At 38.9% G+C, this 23,393-nt stretch overlaps 2 protein-coding genes across 2 annotated transcripts in view; one reads left to right on the top strand and one right to left on the bottom strand.

Annotated features, from left to right (window-relative positions):
* Window positions 1-1,464: 1,464 nt before the first annotated feature.
* On the bottom strand, window positions 1,465-18,496 carry LOC126474047 (transmembrane protein 11 homolog, mitochondrial). Its single transcript, XM_050101458.1, has 3 exons — window positions 18,381-18,496; window positions 13,097-13,317; window positions 1,465-2,958 (listed from the first exon to the last, which is right to left on the bottom strand). Exons 1-3 carry the CDS (start codon window positions 18,401-18,403, stop codon window positions 2,675-2,677), a joined length of 528 nt encoding a protein of 175 aa, XP_049957415.1. The 5' UTR covers window positions 18,404-18,496; the 3' UTR covers window positions 1,465-2,674.
* A 324-nt stretch (window positions 18,497-18,820) lies between these two features.
* Window positions 18,821-23,393, top strand: part of LOC126474197 (E3 ubiquitin-protein ligase MSL2) — a 35,428-nt gene continuing 30,855 nt past the window's right edge. Inside the window, exon 1 of the mRNA XM_050101660.1 lies at window positions 18,821-19,607. Within this exon, the coding sequence (XP_049957617.1) occupies window positions 18,876-19,607 (732 nt within the window). The 5' untranslated portion in view covers window positions 18,821-18,875. The remainder of the gene's footprint in view (window positions 19,608-23,393) is intronic.

The raw sequence follows: 23,393 nt of genomic DNA on the forward strand, positions 1-23,393 counted from the left end.
TGGCTCCACTTTCTTTTTCTTATTTTAAAAATTGTTTTTGTACTCTCTTCTACCATTGGCTCTCACTGAAATGCAGCACAGATAGCGTAGATTATAGTCATAGAGTCGGGCCTCTCAAGCCTAGAGCCTATGTGTGTATGCAAGATGCGTAGTCATATTACAGACAAAAGTGAATAAAACACTTTTAGTTAAAAGAAGATGACGAAATGGCAAGTGATTTACGCAAAAATTATCTTTTGTAGGTCACTAAAAAATTAATACTGGTAATAGACTTGAGTATAAAAGGTAGGATTGTGACTTCCACAGTGTGCATGTGTAAGCAGCAGAAATCATGCCAATTGATTTTTGATGAAAAATTCCACGTTTTTGTGAAAGTAACTGGTATTATTCAATACTTTTCCAGTCATTATAGCACATACTCATAAAAATGACTTAAATCATGGTTATATCTATTTGGGGCAATGCAGTCTTGTTAGAAACAAATACTACTAACAGAGGGGAAATCCACCACCAATTAAACTTTCTGACTGCCAAAAACTAATCAAATGACGATAATTTACTGGTACAGAGCTTACGATATTCATTCCATGGAAGAATAAGCCTTTTATATTCTGAAACCTTTCTTCCCTTTGATTTGTTGGGTACTTTGAGGACAGGCTGAGTTACATTTGGAAGGGGGTGGGGGTGAGTGGGTGGGGAGAGGAGGTTAAAAATTTTACCAACTGCAATTCTTATCTACCACCCTTTTGCAAAAGGTTGAAATTGATTGTCTTGCTTACAGTGTTGTTTTTCCCATATTGTTGTGAAAGATTTTCACAGGGGAAACGTTCTTGAAACTATTTCACATCATTCTGTTGTGCAATCATTATAAAAAAAATGAGATGTGCAAAAACTAGCAAAGTTTTCAGTCTTGCTTATGTGGCTTTTGATGACTCAGTACCTCTGTTATTCAGTGAGTTGTCACCTTTACTCATTAATTTATTAACAGTCCTCATGTTTGTCAAAACAAAATGCAATGCAGAGGTCCTATTTCCAAGGCAACAATGAGGTGGAAGTAACACTTTCCACTGCTCAAGGGCTACTTGTGCGAATGAAGAAGAGTTACATAGTTGATTCAAAGAAAACTGTTCTATGAACCAGCAGGGAAGAGTCAGCTTAAGACCATACAATTGTCTGTAGGCAAAAAAAAGTTAACAGCAGTAATGTGACCTGCCACAAACATTATTTAGTGATAATGGCAACTCTCCCAATGAATGTCGGACAATTATATATAAAAAAAAATTTGCTTTAATTATTTTGCAACAGTAGCATGTAAACACATTTCTCTTTCTATGATGGTGAAAACTTTTAAATACGTACACTGAAGCAAACCACTGTAAATTTCACAATTTAATGTTTATAATTTCATCAACTGAATATCTGGGAAGAGAAAAAAAGGAAGACGAGACAATTCATTTCATCAGGTTTAGTTTATTGAGCAAACCTTTTATAACAATGCCTGCCACAATATGACGAACATCATATCAGTCATTACAGTCTTAACAAATAAAATTCTTTTCATACTAATGCTGTACTACACTTTGGTTTACCAAAATCTTCAGATCATTTGCACAAAATATGTGACCTCATAACATACTTTTGTACATTTGTCGAATATAAAAAATCTGTATATTATCTTTCATAAACATCCACATTTAAAAGTAAAAGAAAATAATAATAATAGTACTCGAGAATTTGTCACACTATTAACAATAAATTTCTTCGACATAAGTTTGACTGAACTTATGTGAGAAAACAAAACAGTTTATACATTTAATATAAAATCATATTTATACAATAGTAGTTTTAAAGTGGGCCTAACTTGGACTTGAGTAAGTGTGATCGTAACATCTGCCCCTTGTCTTACAACTGCAATTACCTATACCCTTCTCTCAAGCCTGATTTACAAGACAGCTCTGAGCAGCTAACAAAACATAGGATTTTTAGTAACAATTTTATGCATGAAGACAAGAAATATTGCATCTCATAATGATATAACTGCTGGGCACAAGCTCAATACCAAGAAATGTCATATGCAGAAACAGAGGAGACTAGCACAAAAAACCTGCACCAATTAAAATCAATAAAAACAGTTCCTATTAATTACATTTATTCTTTGTAATTAACTGGACAGTCAAAATTAATGTATTTTTACACATGTTAATTTCAAAAAGGAACTTTCAACGGGTGTATGATATATATGCAAACTGAAAAAGCAAGCAATGGAGAGGCTTGCATATAACGAGATAAGGATTACGAAATAGAAAGTATATCAACAATATACAGCAGACCAAATTATTGTAAAGCTATTGTTTTCCTTTTTTCATATGCAGTAAGTACACAACATAGCATAAGAGCACTGTTTCCTTAGATTTTTTATCCAGTGCTCAGTACAATGATTGCTAGTCCCCGCTGGCTCAGTCTCCAAATTGACACTGACGAACATGAGATGCAGTGCGAGCACTAAAAACAGTGCTTCAAACAACCGCATTACAAGAAAATCTTTACTAATATAAATTCCTCCAGCACTAAATCCCCACCGTACATACTACAAAGGGATTTCTAGTCGGCAGCTCAACAACACACCGCCACGAGGCACCATGATTACATCCCTACAAGATCTCTTTCAGTTATGTCACTTCAAAGCACGGTAAAGCCTCCAACCCCAGAAAGCTGTAGCCACAAATGACACACCAACATGGAGCAGCTGAAACCGCATGCTGGGTCGGCGCACCAGTACAACTGCAGAAGCCTGTGTGCAAGATGGAGGGAGGCGCCGTGGCAGGCGCCTGCGGTCCCGCTCTACTTGATATTGACAGCACGGGTCCAGTTGCCATGACACAGCGTACAGACCAGTGCAAAGTAGGGACACCGCTGTCAGTGGTGCATAGGCACAAGGCCGGTCGGGCCATAAGAAACCTGAGTAAAATTCAAAGATCTGTCAAAATCATTTCACACTGAAGTAACAAACTTCAGATTCATTTTGGTTAATTTACATAATATAAACAACAATGGAAAACATAAATATGATCCAAAAAAGAATTACATATTACTGCATCAACAACAGGAACTAAAACTTTATTACATTTCTTTAACTAGTAAACCAGCACATTAGAAACTGTATGATTTTATATACAAATATCAACGATAACTTCATATGATAAAACAACCGAAAAACAGTAGTGAAGGTCAGCCTAGTGCTCAGTGTTTTTCGAGTGATATGGCAAGGAGTCTACACACTTCCTACTTCATTTAAAGAATCAATCCTCTCCCAAAAAAATTTTCTATTAATTTCGATCCACAACAAAAAAATGCAGGCTGGAGCATGTGTGATTTAAAAAATGAAATTCCAGTACTCACTGATAGCATGGAAATAACGATACTCAAAGTTCAGTAGATAAAGAAAACACAGTGAGCTTTAGATTAAAACATTTTGCTTCAAAAGCCGAGTTCTTTTTGGATGTAACAGCAGTTTGTATATTGGGAAATTGGGCAATATGGTAGCAACAGTTTGAGCACTGAATGGAACAAGAAGAGGATGTTGTACACGACATATATCAAAGTCTCTCCAGAGCTCATCTCTCCAACTTCAGAACTCTGCAATATTTGTAATGTGAACTGTCAAAAGCATGCAATTTGATAACTAAGTATGATCATATATGAATTGTTCGCTTAGCGTATACACACATCAAAAAAAGTTCCCAGAACTCCTGAAGATAGATGTTGACTGTGGATATTGTATCACAGACACAGCCCCTTTGGCTGTTCAGAGATGTCACTAAACCTGCCCAAAGATGTAAACAATCATGCATGAGCAGTGCCTATTAGATGGAGGGTGTCAGACCGCCGATTAGTTCCCGGAGGGAGGTACACAGCTTGTGTTGTCTGTCGTTCAACCATGCCTAGACAGTCAACACCGCGGTTCAATCGCATCTGCATTGTTACTTTGTGCCAAGAAGGGCTCTTAACAAGGGAAGTGTCCAGGCATCTGAGTGAACCATAGCGATGTTGTTCGGATATGGAGGAGATACAGAGAGACAAGGACTGTCAATGGCATGCCTCACTCAGGCCGCCCAAGGGCTACTACTGCAGTGGATGACTGCTACCTACGAATTACGGCTCGGAGGAACCCTGACAGTAATGTCACCATGTTGAATGATGCTTTTCGTGCATCCACAGGACATTGTGTTACGACTCAAACTGTGCGCCATAGGCTGCAGGATGCGCAACTTCCCTCCCGACATCCATGGCAAGGTCCATCTTTGCAACCATGACACCATGCAGCGCAGTACAAATGGACCCAACAACATGCCTAATGGACTGTTCAGGATTGGCATCACTTTCTCTTCACCAATGAGCGTTGCATATGCCTTCAACCACATAATCATCAGAGGCAATCCGGCCACACTGAACATCTTAGACACACTGTATAGCAAGCGCAGCAAAGTGGAGGTTCCCTGCTGTTTTGGGGTGGCATTTTGTGGGGCCGATGTACGCCACTGGTGGTCATGGAAGGCACCGTAACGGCTGTACGATACGTGAATGCCATCCTCCGACCAACAGTGCAACCATATCGGCAGCATGTTGGCAAGGCATTCGTCTTCATGGACGAGAATTCATGCCCCCATCATGCACATCTTGTGAATAACTTCCTTCAGGATAATAACATCACTCAACTAGAGTGGCCAGCATGTTCTCCAGACATGAACCCTATCGAACATGCCTGGGATAGAATGAAAAGGGCTGTTTATGGACAATGTGATCCATCAACCACTCTGGAGGATTTATGCCGAATTGCTGTTCAGGAGTAGGACAATCTGGACCAACAATGCTTGATGAATTAGTGGATAGTATGCCACGACAAATACAGGCACGCATCAATGCAAGAGGATGTGCTACTGCGTATTAGAGGTACTGGTGTGTACAGCAATCTGGACCACCACCTCTGAAGTTCTCGCTGTATGGTGGTACAACATGCAACGTGCGGTTTTTATGAGCAATAAAAAGGGCAGAAATGATGTTTATGTTGATCTCCACTCCAATTTTCTGTACGTGTTCCGGAACCGAGGTGATGCAAAACTTTTTTTGATGTGTGTAGTAATAAAATGTCTTTCCACATTTCACATGTATTTCTATCGTATATAGATCGCTACTACATAAGCGTGTATGGCACGCAGTGGATGGTACACCCTATACCAATTTATACAAAGCACTGAAACATAAATAAACTTCCAAAACATTCAAAACACAATCCACATACCACCCACAGGATGCCCTTTAATTTTCCATTTTTAACAGGTGTTGTGCCTATAGACTTCCATACCACTGTAGTGCTTCCATGTAGTATGAAGATAAGAGCAGTATGATTTCAGAACTTCTTTTGAAAACAAAGTATTTGTCTTCAAATAACACAGGACAACTTTCTTTTAATATCTCCTACTGGAGTTTACTAAACTCTAATGCTCTTTAACTAAAGAAATAAACTTGCCCTTGAATAAAAATGAACGATTTTATGTCATCTCAAACAAGCAAGCAATGTTCAAGGAACAACTGCACTAGTGTCTGGTTATTAAGCCTTTTGGCCAAGAGGTTCTCATTCTGAAAAGCACAACATAGCAGCTACCGCCACAATATGAGGTACAGATGGTGGAAAATTATTTCAGACTGGCAATGGCAAGGAAATCGTTTCTGAAGAAAAGAAATTTGTTAACATCGAGTATAGATTTAAGTGTCAGGAAGTCGTTTCTGAAAGTATTTGTATGGAGTGTAGCCATGTATGGAAGTGAAACATGGACGATAACCAGTTAGGACAAGAAGAGAATAGAAGCTTTCGAAATGTGGTGCTACAGAAGAATGCTGAAGATAAGGTGGGTAGATCACGTAACTAATGAGGAGGTATTGAATAGGATTGGGGAGAAGAGAAGTTTGTGGCACAACTTGACTAGAAGAAGGGATCGGTTGGTAGGACATGTTTTGAGGCATCAAGGGATCACAAATTTAGCATTGGAGGGCAGCGTGGAGGGTAAAAATCGTAGAGGGAGACCAAGAGATCAATACACTAAGCAGATTCAGAAGGATGTAGGTTGCAGTAGGTACTGGGAGATGAAGAAGCTTGCACAGGATAGAGTAGCATGGAGAGCTGCATCAAACCAGTCTCAGGACTGAAGACCACAACAACAACAACAACGAAGTTATCAATAACAAATTTACTGATGTTAATAAACACCAAAGTTATGTATTTCTGTTAAGGTTTGATATGGCACAATGTTTTAGCTGTGCAAGACACAGCCCCACCTTAACATTTTTTTAAATTTTTTTTTTTAATCCGAACAGTGTCTGTCCATTTTCTAGTAATCGAGTGCTGAGGTCTTCGATATTGGCACTGGTTACAGACTCTGCATCCACTTCAGTGGCAACAACAGTCACTGAACTACGTTTACATTATGGTGGCAGAGATTAAAGATGACATGGTGGGTGTTCCTGCATCCAAGCCAGTGAGTATTAGGCCAAAGACATGAGCAATATAGAGCTGATTCTAAAGTGCACAATATAGAGCTGATTCTAAAGTGCAGTGATAAGGAAAACTTTAATTTCTTTTTGTCACCCATAATGTCAGTAGTATCCAATCAGACCTGGAGAGCAGCAAGGTACTGTGATTCAGAACTTGTTTCAGAGCACAAATACAAAATTTCAAATCTTAAAGGGCAATTCATGCAAGCAGCTTTTGGGCATAGAATAAGCTATTCAATAATTTGAACAATGGTTTAGGTAAGTGGTTCCAGCATACAGAGTAGAAATTTAAATAGCAGTAAAGAATTCAGGACCTTGAGTCTCTAATATGGGAGTATAATGGGGAGCAGCTACAAGTCCTGGTTAAGGCCAGCGTGGTAATAGAAGCACATATACAAATAACAGTTAAATTAAGAGAGACCAATAATGATACTGAACATACTAATAAATACTGAACTTAAGTTATCACAGGTGACACAAAATAAGGGGGCAATCAACAGGATAATGATAAATGACTCAGCAACCATTTTCACTGGGGTTGATGTGAAAAAGTTACATAAAGATGTCCAGCATCTAACTGCGGAACAAGGAGACACGCAAAATTATTTTTTTAGTATAAGAAATTAACAAACTGAGGAAGAGTGTGAAAGTTTTGATCAGTCTTGACAATGGCACACAAGAAAGTACAGAATTCGTCTGCCAACTGCCATTTATAAAAATATTTTGTAGAATTTTACCTGACTCAACTCAGATATGCAGAGTCACCTGTAAGCATGATAAGAGGTGATAGTGGCCTATGTCATTCTTTTTCTCGGAAGTTAATGAAAATCATTTCTTTAAAAATGGATTACGAGTGGTCTCAACCACAAAAACATTTGAAACTTCCTGGCAGATTAAAACTTTGTGCCGAACTGAGACTCGAACTTGGGACCTATACCTCTTGCAGGCAAGTGTTCTACCATCTGAGCTACCCAAGCACAACTCACACTCTGTCCTCACAGCTTCACTTCCACCAGTACCTCGTCTCCTACCAAACTTCACAGAAGCTCTCCAGCGAAACTTGCAGAATTAGCACTCCTGAAAGAAAGGATATTGCTGAGACATGGCTTAGCCACAGCCTGGGGTATGTTTCCAGAATGAGATTTTCACTCTGCAGCAGAGTGTGCGCTGATACAAAACTTCCTGGTAAAATTAAAACTGTGTGCCCAGACCAAGACTCGAACTCGGGACCTTTGCCTTTTACGAACAAGTGCTACACCATCTGAGCTATCCAAGTATGACTCACACCCCATCCTCAAAGCTTTCATATCAGTGCACACTCCACTGCAGGGCAAAAATTTCATTCAGGAAACATCCCCCAAGCTGTGGCAAAGCCATGTCTCCACAATATCCTTTCTTCCAGGAGCGCTAGTTCTGCAAGTGTCGCAGTAGAGCTCCTGTGAAGTTTGGAAGGTAGGAGACAAGGTACTGGCAAACATAAAGCTGTGAGAACAGGGTGAGAGTAGTGCTTCATTCCTTACGAAAGGTCCCAATTTTATGAACTTTTAGTATGTTGTGAACAGATGGCCTGTGGTGTAGGATCCAAGTTTTACACCTCTTAGACTCTACGCTAACTTGAGGAAAGATGAAAAACTGTATAAAGTCAGCAACTTTCTGTCTTTTCTACATTATGATTTTCCCTTGCATCCCTATAACAAAAACCACTTAGGTCTTTCTTATACTGCATTAAATATTCTACCATTTTCATTACCTGAACATATTTTTGAACAACATACTTACCAAGATACAATGCTTGAAAGACACAGCAAAATTCTCAAACTGCAAAACGGACAGGTTTCAGCATTACAATTTTAATTGAACATAAAAAAGACAGTAGTAGTTGCCTTTAATTGTCAACATTTATCATCTCCAACACCCCTCCCCCTGCAACTGGGCATTCATTTCTGCTTGGGTTGGAGAGTAGGATAGCAAGGTGTCCTATGGAAACCCTATCAGCCAGTACCCTTCATCCACCATCTCTATCTGGGCTGTCGTTGAAAGCGGGATTTCTTCGTGTAGGATTGTGGTCCAACTGTTAAACTATGGATTCAGTAATTTCACACGTGTAAGCTATTGCAAAACTTCATTAAAGCTAAAGGGATGGGGTATTGAGTACTGCACAGTGAATGTGTCAAATTGATTTCCTACTTCCTCACACCAGATCATTTGACCTGCACTGGGGCTGACTCATCGCCACAGCATAATGAGTCACTGTAAAACACCTATATAGATTATGTGTAAAAAAAAACTTTAAATTTAATGCATTAGTAGTTCTTGATAGGTATCCTATTGATGCTCATTACCAAAATACCAAAGCAGAGGAACAATCTCAACAGGTTTTACTGAACTTGTACTCAATTCCAATGACTGAACAAAGGGCACTGTGGTTAAGCAGACAATATAGCATGTTGCTCTGACAATAATTAAAAATGCTATATCAAAGGCAGTTTACTTCAATAACATTACTATTGTATTTCCAGAAGAGCAGAAGGGGTAATTTCCCATCCTTCTGTACTCAACAACATCATGTAAATTCAGTGTACAGGATATTGTTTCCCTTCACGTTACAAGTAAGTGTGACATTACTTTAATCCTCTTTGGACAAGAAAAAAGAACGTACCATTTACGAGAGAACTCTTTCCATGCCCAGCACGATATTTTCAAACAGCCAGATGCAACAGATGCCAAATTACTAAAGCAGAAGAAACATTTCTTGTGGCACTGTACAATGGAAATGTAAACAAAGATAAACTGGACAATCTTCTCTAATGACAATCTCTAAATCAGAGGCAAATCCAAATTCCAACTTGGGGGACTGCCACCAATACGAGACACTAACCTGTACCATTCTTTTTTACCTACAAATTTAGGCATGGTTTGAGGGTGAACATTAATAAGAAGAGGAATGAAAAATGAAGCTCCACATTCTTCACTGAAAATAATTTCATGTTAATGTACGAAATGATGTACCGAAGTGGCCTTGAGCTACTCTGGTCCTTTACCATTTGCAAACATTCTTGTGACATACATGCAAGAATTTGTCCAAACTGACTCTTACTGAGCCGGATACTGAAAGGACATACAATGACGGGGAAATCCTAACCACTGACATCATTACTGCGGAGTAAGAAACTGATACCCAACTTGAATTGTCATCTGGACCAAAGAGGTCAAGTTATTAACTCTGTTACATATTTTTTCCATTAGCAGTAATCTTCATTTTTGAATTAGGTCTTTAGTTGGTACGGAATGACACGGTAATGGAACTTTCTATGAAATATACATTGTATACATCAAAAGCTGTTTTCCTGAAGTTATATGCCTGTACTGAATGAAAACCCCACCAAGGACTGGGAGGGAAGTGTGTTCTCAGCGTTGTTAAAGTTAATATTTAGAAGCACCAATTATAAGAAACCATAATTTTTGCAATTTTTGTGCAGGTTTAGTAGAAATCAGCAACCAACTGTAAAATATTCGCCATTAAAGGCATCTGCAATTGTCCTTTTAAAAATGTTGTAAAACTGAAATTGTAATGCTAAAACCTGTCCTTTTGTGCAGCTTTTCGATAATCTGAGTTTGGACACTTTTTTCACGTTCTTTATTTTGGTAAGTATGTGGTGTAAAAATACAGGGTGACAATTATTGAACTACATGAAAAAAAAATGTAAATCAGTTGACAAACTATGACGTACACACACTTTATTCAACATGTAAATGTCACTACAGATATTCAGATTTAGGTTTGATATGCCTGCCATAATTAGTGATGATGTGGCGCAGGTGAATAGCAAAATTTTGCATGACCTGCTAAAGTGTGGGAACATCGATGCTGCTGATGATTTCCTGAATGGCAGTTTTCATCTTGGCAATGGTTTTGGGCTTATTGTTGTACATCTTGTCTTTAATACAGCCCCACAAAAAGGTGTCACATGTGTTCAGATCAAGAGAATATGGCGGCCAATCGAGGCCCATGCCAGCGGCCTCTGGGTACCCCAGAGCCAGAAATTGGCCCCTGAAGTGCTCCTCCAGGACATCAAACACACTCCTGCTTCGATGGGGTCAAGCTCAGTCTTGCCTGAACCATATCTCGTCAAAATCAGGGTCACTTTGGATAATGGGGATGAAATCATCTTCCAAAACCTTCACATACCATTCGGTAGTAGCCATGCCATCAAGGAATATTGCATTAATTATTCTGTGGCTGGATTGCACAACACACAGTCACCTGTTGAGGGTGAAGAGACTTCTCAATTGCGAAATGCAGATTCTGTCCTCCAAATGCACCAATTTTGCTTACTGACGAATCCATCCAAATGAAAGTGGGCTTCATCGCTACACCAAACTACAAATACCATACTAATTCCCATTATGTCCCACGGCCAACCTAACACAAACCATTCAGAAGTTATAATGATCTTATTTCACATAGTTTAATAATTGTCAACCTGTATATTCATGCAGTGAAAATCCTAGAAAATTTAACGCACTACAAGAAATGTAAAAGGGCTTACTGTTGCAGGATGCAAGGTAAAAAAAATATAGAAAAAACTGAAAAAATGCCAGAATTTGCTATCTCCCTCCCGCAAAGCTCCCAGATTTTACACTAGATTACCTACATACAACATGCTAAAATTTCATAAAGTTCGGACCTTTTGTAAGGTCCAATGTACCCACAAAGTTGACTACTGTTCCTAATGAAACGACAACCCACACCTTCAATACCATAGGTTAAACGAAAATCTCATCTCCATGGGAGCGACAATCCAGCGTGTGAGAAGTTCCTGTCTTTCTTCTCGTTTCCATGTCCATTGATCTTTCTTTTTCCATTTATTAGCATTTCTCATTTCCCTGTCTATATTCTTATGTCACAAAGCAAAAACTATTTTCTACTTTAACAATTTCAGAAGATGAAATTCCAGTACTGGTGATAAATTGATTAAAAATGAAAAACTAACCCTGTCTTTCAGAGCTACTGGTTCCTTCCTCATGGAGGAAAAAGGGATATGTTCTGGAAAATTCAAAAGGAAGGTCACTCACTAGGATTGAAGCAACAAAACCACGGTCTCCACCAGAGTTCTGACTTCCTCTTGTCTTGCCCTGAAATGACAAATATTCCTCCCACTATCCTCCCCCAAGTGGTGTTCTGCTGCTCATCCAACTGATGCAATCTCCTTGTCCATTCCTATACCATCTGTACTCCAGGTGCCTAGTCCCATGGCACACATCACTGTAATATACCAAGATGCAAGACCTGTCACATTCATCCACCCACTATCATCTACTCCAGTCCTGTCACAGGAATTTTCTACCCTACCAGGCAGGGCCACCTGTGAAAGTACACATGTAGTCTACCAACTTAGCTGCAACCACTGTGTGGCATTCGGCAGCCTACGTGGCTATGAGCACTAACAAGTGGTCTATCAGCATGACTTGCCATTGCCAAACCGTGGCCAAGAGACAGCTGCACCACCCATTTGCTGAGCACCCCACCCAACACAACGTGCTTCACTTCAATGACTGCTTCACCACCTATGCCATCTAGACTCTGCCTGCAAACACCAACTTTTCTCAACTGCACATGTGGGAACTCTTTCTGCAAATTATCCTTCATTCCTGTAAACCTTCCATGGCCTCAACCTGCATCTATGCCTTTCCCTGTTCCCACCCCAACCTCTCACCCACCCCCCCCCACCTTTCCCCCACACAGCTGCACAGTCCCCCTTCTCTGCCTTTTTTCCTCTCCCCTTTGGGTCCACAGCACAGTCTCCTGATGCTGCACTTAGCAGCCTACCATCCTGTCTCTGCCACATCCCAGCACACCAGCACACTCCTACAGGCAGCACTATAGCACCTTCCCCCACTCCTAACCACTGTGCTTCTTACTACTAATGAAGATGATCACAACAGTCAATAAGTACTTCCATTTGGTGTTATGCAACTATTTATCACATGAGACAATGAAATAATGTATATGAGCCAGCAACATTGCTGTCCACCACTGGCATCTGTCAGTCAAAAAGTTATTTTAATCAAAATATAAAAATAGGTCACAAATGCATTCAGCCAAGTGCTAGTTTCAAGTAAGAATCTGATCAGCCTCACAACAAATCAACATATTTTTTTGAAAGATGCACCAGAAGAAAGTGACATCATTGCACATATAGTTTTGTTACAAGATCCTTATGGAGACCAGAACCTCTATTACTGCCGCTTAGGAAGTCAAACTCGTAAACTGACCCGCAATGAACAGTAACCATAAATGCTGCCAGGTATGATGTACACTAAACAGAGATTTTAACTCCACAAATCAATGCCATAAATGAACTTAAGATCTTGTTTGGTAATGCTGTGGGTCTAATTTGTTCCCTCATATACTGCTTATTTGCAAGAGTAAAATGAAACATACTATAAACCAAATGTATACTATGTACGAAGGGCATCATTCCAAATAGCATTTTTTACACATGACATACATACATACATACATACAGTGGCAAAATACACAAACCTGCCCCAATTGAACATATACTGGACAAAACAGCTGTCTTCCGTAAACAGTTCCCAACAGCTATCCAGCGGGCTGTTTCATCTCCTAGCCTTGAAGGTTCAATGACAATTATGCTGCATCCAGCTTCCAGTGCTCTTTCCAGTTCAAGTTCAAAGGTTTCGTGCGCATTTTCACTGTCATACACTTCATGGATGATGGCAATTTGTGAAGGGTCTAGATCTCTGAAACATACATTTAATTTCTGTCATAAGATTTGCAGTTTATGACAAACAGTACAAAGTGCTTCTACAACCTGAAACCAAAACTAATAATGTTCCATATGTACCAAGCGAGTAAAAAAAACCACATTCGACAGTAAAAATTGGAGGAGGAGGAGAAGAAGAGGGGTGTCAATTTCACAGTACTTTCCCACCAATACTGATAGATTGTGACACAAGGGTCAGTTTTTCCACAGTTCTGATGCATCACTTTTTTCATATTGTTTTCCTTTAATAACCTATCAAACCCCAAGACGGGAGAGTATGGCAAGATATAAGTCACTGTGTAACTGGAATCTGTCTTCAACTGAGAAGCATTTGGACATATCTTGACAATGGGGTTGGGTTGTTTGGGGGAAGAGACCAAACAGCAATGTCATCAGTCTCATCGGATTAGGGAAGGATGGGGAAGGAAGTCGGCCATGCCCTTTCAAGGGAAACATCCCAGCATTTGTCTGGAACGATTTAGGAAAATCACGGAAAACCTAATTCCTCCTCCCGAATGAGAGTCCAGTGTGCTAACCACTGCATCTTGACAATGTCTTTGCCATGTTAATTTGGGGTAGTTCTAAAAAAAAATTATGGCCATTGTGAGATTGCCCCACCCAAAATGCAGCAGAGACCAAGGTCTACGTTACACTGGAAGGTTACACCTTTTCGTTGTGACTGGGCAAAGCCTACAAATATGAATACAAAGTAATGGTTGGGTAACAGATTGATCTGTATCATAGTATGAGGTCTATGTTCATTGTCGGTAAGATTTCCTCCGCATTTCATACAAGCCATTATGACAATATGTGAATCCTTTGTTCATGGTTCCATTATTTCTAATTGTTGTATGATGCACTGTAGCCGACATTCACTCCACATTTAATGAACTTTTCTTTAAAAATAACTGAAACTGCATGGTAAATTTCAATGTCATGTTATATAACAGACATATCTTCGACGGTGTAATGGTGCATATTACTACACATAGCATATGGTACATTGACTACGAAAAATGCACGGAGCGGCAGTACTATATTACTCTTACTCAAATTACTTTTAGTTTGTTACAGAAGCTATGTTTCAGAAGTGATGGTGATTTCTGAAAAAAAAACAGCGATGCAGTTCCAAGTTAAAAAAGTATGTAACTTTTAGTGGGTGAGCATCCAGCTATTTATTTTACTAGGTATGGATCCACTGGAAGTGGTTTGCACTCTGTTTCCTTCAACTTTTGAAGTGACTTATGAGACGAGTTATACAAGGCTTACAGTTTTAACATTAACTTCAAATCATGGTGTAGTTTGACATTTATCACATATACAAATCAATGACAGAGCTGAAAGAAATGAAAGTGACCAAACATCCACAGAGTACTGAACCCCAAACCTTGGATTTATAGTCTGACACTTAGTCACCAAGCCACACTAGAATCTTCATTTCATGAGACAGGGTGCAGTGAAAATTGTGATACAGTAGTAGTTCAGTGATGTCACCACTGGTTTTATATTTACTTTATGAATGTAAGTTATGGTGAAACTCTGCTTGGCATTTTCTCATATTATATGCTGTGAACTATGGATGAAATGCAACAGGCAGATTCCATATTGCTAGATTTCCAGAAAGCATCAACACAGAGTCCCACTGCAGACTTAACAATGGTACGAGCATACTGATTAGTTTCCAGATATGTGAATTGCTCAGACTTCTTAATGACAGAACTCAGTATGTTGTCCTTGACAGCGATATCACAGAGATGAATCAGAAACTCAAATTGGAATCCCTTGAGGGAAGGCGAAATTCTTTCCACAAAATTCTATTGAGAAAGTTGGAAGCTTACCGCAGAATGAGTCTACTACAGCCAGTGTACATATTGTTTAAGGACCACTAAGATAAGAAAAATGGCTTATCTTCACTTGCATGTGGAACAGGAAACAAAGTGATTAGCGATGATACAAGGTACCCTCTACCATGCACAATATGATGGCCTGTGGATTATGTACAGATATACAGGGTGTTACAAAAAGGTACGGCCAAACTTTCAGGAAACATTCCTCACACACAAATAAAGAAAAGATGTTATGTGGACATGTGTCCGGAAACGCTTCATTTCCATGTTAGAGCTCGTTTTCGTTTCGTCAGTATGGCTTCATTCAAACGTGATCAAGTTGTAAATTTTCACAATCAACATGTGTTGGCTGACGAGAATCCACACGCAATTGTGTAATCACGTCATCACACAGATTTTCTGTGAACGTTTGGCAGGCATTGTTGGTGATGTCTTGATTGGGCCCCATGTTCTTCCACCTACGCTCAATGGAGCACGTTATCATGATTTCATATGCGATACTCTACCTGTGCTGCTAGAACATGTGCCTTTACAAGTACGACACAACATGTGGTTCATGCACGATGGAGCTCCTGCACATTTCAGTCGAAGTGTTCGTACGCTTCTCAACAACAGATTCGGTGACCGATGGATTGGTAGAGGCGGACCAATTCCATGGCCTCCACGCTCTCCTGACCACAACCCTCTTGACTCATTTATGGGGGCATTTGAAAGCTCTTGTCTATGCAACCCCGGTACCAAATGTAGAGACTCTTCGTGCTCGTATTGTGGACAGATGTGATACAATACGCCATTCTCCAGGGCTGCACCAGCGCATCAGGGATTCCATGCGACGGAGGGTGGATGCATGTATCCTTGCTAACGGAGGACATTTTGAACATTTCCCGTAACAAAGTGTTTGAAGTCACACTGGTACGTTCTGTTGCTGTGTGTTTCCATTCCATGATTAATGTGATTTGAAGAGAAGTAATAAAATGAGCTCTAACATGGAAAGTAAGCGTTTCCGAACACATGTCCACATATTTTCAATATTTGTGTGTGAGGAATGTTTCCTGAAAGTTTGGCTGTATCTTTTTGTAACACCCTGTAGATGCCTAACTGACCTTTACTGAAATCCAAGGTTGGTTGGTTAGTTAGTTATTTAGTTAGGCCAAGGTTAGATTGAAAAGTGATAATTTGGTTGTGGGTTGGCAAAGCCAAGAAATGTGAGTTGACTATCACACTGTTTTTATAAATAATAGTAAATAATAAACAGACAATAACAAATAATTTACAGACAGACAACAAATTTTTAATATCATGACTTGGGTAATTTGCTGTCATCAGGGACTCATTGACGGCACAAAAAGTGCATTTTCAAGATGGAGCCTTATCATATTTATCAACAGTGTCCATTCTTCTGCTACAATTGGTGTGTACTCTTAACCATTGTCTGTGTTCTGCATAACTGATTGAAGGCGGAAGGTTTGTTTCTTACGCAGGGTGAATTCTGGCAATGGCCTCAGTCCAGTCCCATTCCCAAGATTCATTTAAGTCGGACTGAGACGTGCGTAGCTCTGTGTCTGTTTTCAAGGATGGCTTTCTTGATTGAAGTCAGTTTCTTTCTAGGGTAACCATGTATTGATAGGATAGGGAGTTGTAGGTTTCCTTGTACACATTTCAACTCAGTACCTATACACTATTCTGAAAATAATAGTGTATAGGTACTGAGTTGAAATGTGTACAAGGAGGTTGTGGATACTAATTGATCTGTAGCACAGCTAGAGTTCTACGTTCGGCTCCAATGTGATAGTTTGGTTGTGATGACAAAGTTAACAAACGTGTCATGACAATTTATTTAAATAGATTCTTTACACTATAGTTATAGTCGCTGTCCCCAATTAAAACTGTGGGGCCATGAGAGCTCCCAATACTTTGACACCTAAAATAATAGTGATTATATAATATTACAGTCGCCATATTGGCTGACAGTGTGACTGGTGTAAGATGACACTTTTTACAGCATTCTTCAGTACTTCCATAAAGTGTGTGAACCATACATGCAAAAGTTATATCCTAGCACTTCGAAGTTGAATAGGTAGAAAGGGTAACAGTAAAAGGTGAAAGGGGGGGGGGGGGGTATCAAAATGGCCAGTATTCTTCATAATGTACAGGAGAGTAACCGCTGCCACATACATGCACAGAAGAAGAAACTTATTTTACTATGTACAGGATGCCTATGATACAGTCACGATGGAGGTTGCAAAAACATGAGTGTCCACAAACACAAAAATTTAAAGAAAAATACTGAGATGAATTCACACAAAGTACTGTGCCCAAATAACTTGTCTCAGAAGTGTACAGTAATGACTTTATTTCCACACAACGCTTTATTTTATTATATGAACTTGCTTACAAAATATAATTTTCAAAATTGATTTGGATGGATGAATTTTTTGCATTATGTAAGTGGCACACTACAATTAAGTAAAGGAGTTTCATTAGTCACGGACTTCATTTTCCAATGAGACGCTAAATTTACTGCTTTACTAGTAAAATAATGGTGGTTGGTTTGTTTTCATTGAAACTGTCACGTTATGAAGAAACATTAGAAAATGAAGCCAAATGAAGGACCTAGTTAAACAATGTACCATTTCACTGCACAATACAAATGTATGTTTCTTAAGGATCATCCAGCGTGAAAAAGAGATGAGCAAACAAGAGTAAAATAAATAGTTGTCACAATCACAATTGTTGACGAGTAGCCAGAAAACTGCTGTTTACACTGTTAAAACCCCTCACTTTTCAAAGTAACAAAGTTTTTCTTTACGATAAAATTGGTATTTTTAAAAAAATAAAAAGACGAAGATTTTGAAAAATATATTGATAAGTAAAATTCATTATGTAGTTTTCATCCAGTATTTGAAGGCAGTAGATTAAAAAGTCACTCAAATGATCAACTTCGACAACTGACACATTAAGTAAAATGTAAAATCAGTAAGATGTTGGATGAACCTCCAAACTGAACTTAAATTGGTTTACTGGCAAGTATTAATATTTCTTTGGTAAACGTCATGACTGACGGCACGACATTTTCATGAAACCTTCAACATCAACCAATGAAGACGCATTTCCAACAACCTTTCACAAATAACAAACAGCTTAGTCACAAAAACTTTAACACTTAGTCAATACCTCTACTAACGCAACCAACCTGCTATCCCCTTCATCCACCATCTTTGCATCAGAGATCCAGTATTAAAATGATTACCGTCAGTGATGACCGTGCTGCGCAGATAAACCTCAGCTGAATAGGTATGATGTCTGTCCTATACCTGTATCGATAGAGCATCATTATAGTTTTTTCGAGTCGATCGATTTTATAAGCCACTATTTCAGTGCCACATTGATTTAATTAATGTTGCGAAATATATAGGCCTTCGCCATATTAATCGGTTTAGTTTTATCAGTTCGAAAATAATATTTATTTTTCGTTCGTCTGCACTTGATATTCGGGTCGCAATATATTTTTAATAGATATTGGGCTTTGCAACTTCTTAATTGCGTCCTGCTTAACAATTGTAATGAAATGTGAATGATTTTAGTTTCTAACAAATATGTAGTATCTTCGATACTGAACTGCTGCGCCCGTGTAAGATGTAAAAGTTCGCAATTTCGAAACTGTTTGTAGTGTTGTTCCGCGACAGTGATGAATGCGACGAGTTTGTATGTTTCGACTTGTAGACTTGTATTACAAGCAGATTCGGAAGATTCATCGTCTTGGACGGACTTATTTCGTCTGGTTCCCTATCTAAGACAATCTTTGTCTTGCACGGTTTGTGGGAACTTATTAATTGAACCGTATACTCCTACAGAGACGAACTGTCAGCATCATGTGTGCCGTTCTTGTAAGGGCGGAAGAAAAAAGCTCAAGCCATCTTGTAGTTGGTGCAAAAACTACGAAAAATATGTGGAAAATGTGCAGCTACGTATATTACTTCAATGCTATAAAAAACTGTGCGAGTATGTGACCAGCACATCGATTTACCGCAGTTTATTTGTGTCCGCAACCAGCAATGGGGGATCAGGTGATGGAACGTCGAGTCTTGTGGATCTCATACAGGAGGGTGCAGGTTTCAAAGATGATTTCAAAAGTAATGCAGGATTGTCGAAATCTGCTTACAGCATACTACCATGTGTTTATACTAGTACTTCAACACAGACGGGTGTTGCGCCTGCAACCATTGGGCAGTCGGAAGGAAATAACTGCTTGCAGGCTGTCGAACCACAAGCCATCCGAACTGTGTCAAATGGTTCTTCACTATACTCAGTGCTGTTTAAGGGAACAGGAAATAAAATAACTATAAAAAGGAAAGCCAATGATTTAGGAGACGACCCGGGCGATGGTAATGGATGCAGTACAGATGCAGTATCCACAATAGTACGTGTGCAAAACATAATTTTTCCTCTATAGAAAGAATAATTTTATTTGGTACGATGAAAGGCAAATCCACTTGTTCATACCCAAGGCCTCACAGAAAAGGTTTTCACCTTCTCTTTGCAATACTTGGCGTCGTGTAACTACTAAATCCCCAGTGATAAAGCTATTTTTGCTTTATTTAGGAAATGCAACTTAAGTGATTCTGTTCGAATTGACTCACAAATGCATTTCAGGTATCTAGGGAACAAAATTTGTGTTGTAAATATTACAGTAAACTGCTACTGGTGCTTCTTCTGTGCTGGCATGTATCATACATGTCTCAATTTCTGTTTCACTACATGCTGATCATTTACAACTATTCTTTTTCTTCCTTTATTGTTTTTAAAAGAAAGATGGACAGATGTGAGTTAGTAATTCTTACCCACCATCTTTTACACATCACAAAAATAGAAACTGTCCTGCAGACTAGCAGTTGTCAAGCACAAACTTTTTCATTTTGTTTTCAAATTTAACTTTGCTGTCTGTCGGACTTTTGTATCAGTGTGTGAAATTTTGGTTGCAGCATTGTGCACCCCATTTTGTACTAAAGGGAAATTTAATGTGAAATAATGATTGTCATATTTTCTTCAACTATTGTAATTATGTACATGTTTGTTCCTCATGAGCTGCAGTGGATTATTTACAACAAACTGTTTTCTCCCTTCCCAAGAGTTGCAACAATTCTAACTGAAAATATAGCTAAACTAAGTTGTCTTAGGATTTCCAAAATGTGCTTTTCCCAGTAGAAATTTTTATCAATGTGGACACCTAAGAATTTTGAAGTTTCCGATCTATTCATTATTCCCCCATGAGGTGGTATACGTATCATTTATATAGTACCTCTACATGTGCAGAACTGAATATGTTGTGATTCTTGGAAAAAAGACAGCAAGACCATTTGCAGAAAACTAATCAGTGATACTGTTAAGGTTATTGTTTACTATTTCTTCAGGTGCTGTATGTGTGCTTGTATTGATTACAGTACTAACGTCATCTGCAAAAAGAACTAATTCTGCTTGCTGCATGTAAAATGGAAGATCATTTACATACATGAGGAACAATGCCCAATGAGATAAATGGAACTGCATATGTATATAACAAAAATATTTTCAAGACAGATTTGTTGGTTCACCAACTTGTAACCTGTCACCTTCCGTCGTAACCTAGACCATCACCATCTCCACTGGACCTGTGTAAGTGTGGTAAACAACATGGTCTAAGCCATCACCCCCAAGAAATAAATGAAATATTATAAACAGATGATGGAGCAGTCATCCAGAGTTGAAACAAGCAAAATCTCAGACGTAACATATGACTTCACTCTTCATTGTTCACTAGACCAACCAAAAACAGCAATACTCAGTTATCAGTTAGGTGAGAGTTTTTAAAGCAACCAAGAAAATTATGTATGAATTCTTCTTCCACACTAGCTATTGTTAGTAGCACCAAAAAGTTTCATTGTATATCAGACTATAAATTTATCACACAAATAAGGCACATCCAGCAATTAATTGGGAAAATTATAGTTTGTTAGTGGTGGGTATGATAAGACATCCTGTGAAGCTTTACAAAATGCCTTCTCTGAAAACTATGTAGAACAGATAGTGAGGAACCCTAATAACGATGGAGATATATTGGATCTAATCACAAAAAATAGACCTGACCTCTTTGAGGATGTCTACATTGAAACTGGTATCGGTGGTCGTGACATTGTGGCAATAAGGATTACAGAAGTACAGAGGACAGCTAACACAAGCAGAAAGATTTATGCATTCAGTGAACTAGATGAAGAATCAGTAGTATATCTCAATGAGGGAATTGAAACTGAGCACAGATCGGGAGCAGGTAAAGAAAGTCAGCACAAGTTTAAAAGAATAGTTGACCCCCCCCACACTTGATAGATTTGTATCCAGTTGAACAATTCATAATGGGAGGGAACCTCCATGGCATACAATCACTGTCTACAGAAACAGAAGTTACTGCATGATAGGTGCAATATAAAGCATAGGGCTATATTAGAGATGCTGAATGAAACACGTTTGGCTGTGAAAAATGCAATGTGTGATGCCTTCAATGATTACTGTAGTAGGATATTGTCAAATGACATTACACAAAATCCAAAGAAATTCCAATTGTATGTACAAGCTGCTAGTGGCAACACAGTTAGTGCCCAGTCTCTAGTGAATAAGTCGGGAACTGGAATTGTAGGGTAGCAAAGCAAAAGCTGAAATGTTTAACTCAATTCTCAAAATGTTCTGTCACTAAGGAAACCCAGGAGAATGCCCCAATTTAATCCTCATGCCACTGAAAAAATGAATGAAATAAGTGTTACTGTTGGTGATTTTGAGAAACAGCTGAAGTCATTAAAATTGAACAAAGCTCCAGGTCCCGGTGGAATCCCTGATAGATTCTGTATTGAATTTGCGGCGGAGTTAGCACTCTCTTCTCACTATAATCTATTGTAGATCCCTCAAACAAAAAACCGTGCCCAGTTCTTGGGAAAAGGGACAGGTCATACCAGTCTACAAGGAGGATAGTAGAAATGATCCACAAAACTACCATGCAATATCCTTGACATCAATTTGTTGTAGAATCTTAGAACATAATGAGGTATCTTCAACAGAATGACCTCCTCAATGCCAACCGGCATGGTTTTCGAAAATGTCGATCGTGTGAAACCCAACTCTCACTTTTCTCACATGATGCTTTGTGTCAAGGCAACCAGGTAGATGCTGAAAAGCATTTGACTCAGTACCCCACCTATGCTTATTGTCAAAAGTGCAATCATATGGGGTATCAAGTGAAATTTGTCACTGGATTGAGGGCATTTTGAAGGGAGGACACAGGATGTCTTGGATGGAGAGTCATCATCAGATATAGAAATAACCAGGTGTGCCCCAGGAAGGTGTGTTGGGATGCTTGCTGTTCATGTTGTGTATCACTAATCTTGCAGACAATGTTAATAGTAAAAAGCAGGCTGTTTGCAGCAGATGCATTTATCTATAATGAAGTACTATCTGAGAGAAGGTGCATAAATATTCAGTCAGATCTTGACAAGATTTCAACATGGTGAAGAGTTTGGCAACTTGCACTAAATGTTCAGAAATGTAAAATTTTGCACTTCACAAAACGAAAAAACATAGTATCCTATGACTATATCACTGAGTCACTGTAGAAATTGGCCAACTCATACAAATACCTGGTTGTAACACTTTGTAGGGATATGAAATGGAATGAACACACAGGTTCAGTTGTGGGTAAAGCAGATGGTAGATTTTGGTTCATTGGTAGAATACAGGGGATGTGCAATCAGTCTACAAAGGAGACTGCTTAAAATCACTTGTGTGACCCATGTATAATGTTCAAGTGTGTTGGATCCGTACCAGGTAGGATTAATAGGGATTTGATCAGTCATTCTTCCCATAAATGATGATGATGCTGTGGTGTACGGGAAGGTGTCATTGAGTGACTGTAGCAGGATACAATATGATTGGACAGGATTTGTGATTGGTGTAAAGAATGGCAGCTAACTCTAAATATAGATAAATGTAAATTAATGCAGATGAATAGGAAAAAGAATCCTGTAATGTTTGAATACTCCATTAATAGTGTTGCGCTTAACACAGTCACGTCGATTAAATATTTGGGCATAACATTGCAGAGTGATATGAAGTGGGACAAGCATGTAATGGCAGTTGTGGGGAAGACGGATAGTTGTCTTCGGTTCATTGGTAGAATTTTGGGAAG

The sequence above is a fragment of the Schistocerca serialis genome, chromosome 4 (genome assembly GCF_023864345.2).
Source record: "Schistocerca serialis cubense isolate TAMUIC-IGC-003099 chromosome 4, iqSchSeri2.2, whole genome shotgun sequence".
Lineage (NCBI taxonomy): Eukaryota > Metazoa > Arthropoda > Insecta > Orthoptera > Acrididae > Schistocerca > Schistocerca serialis.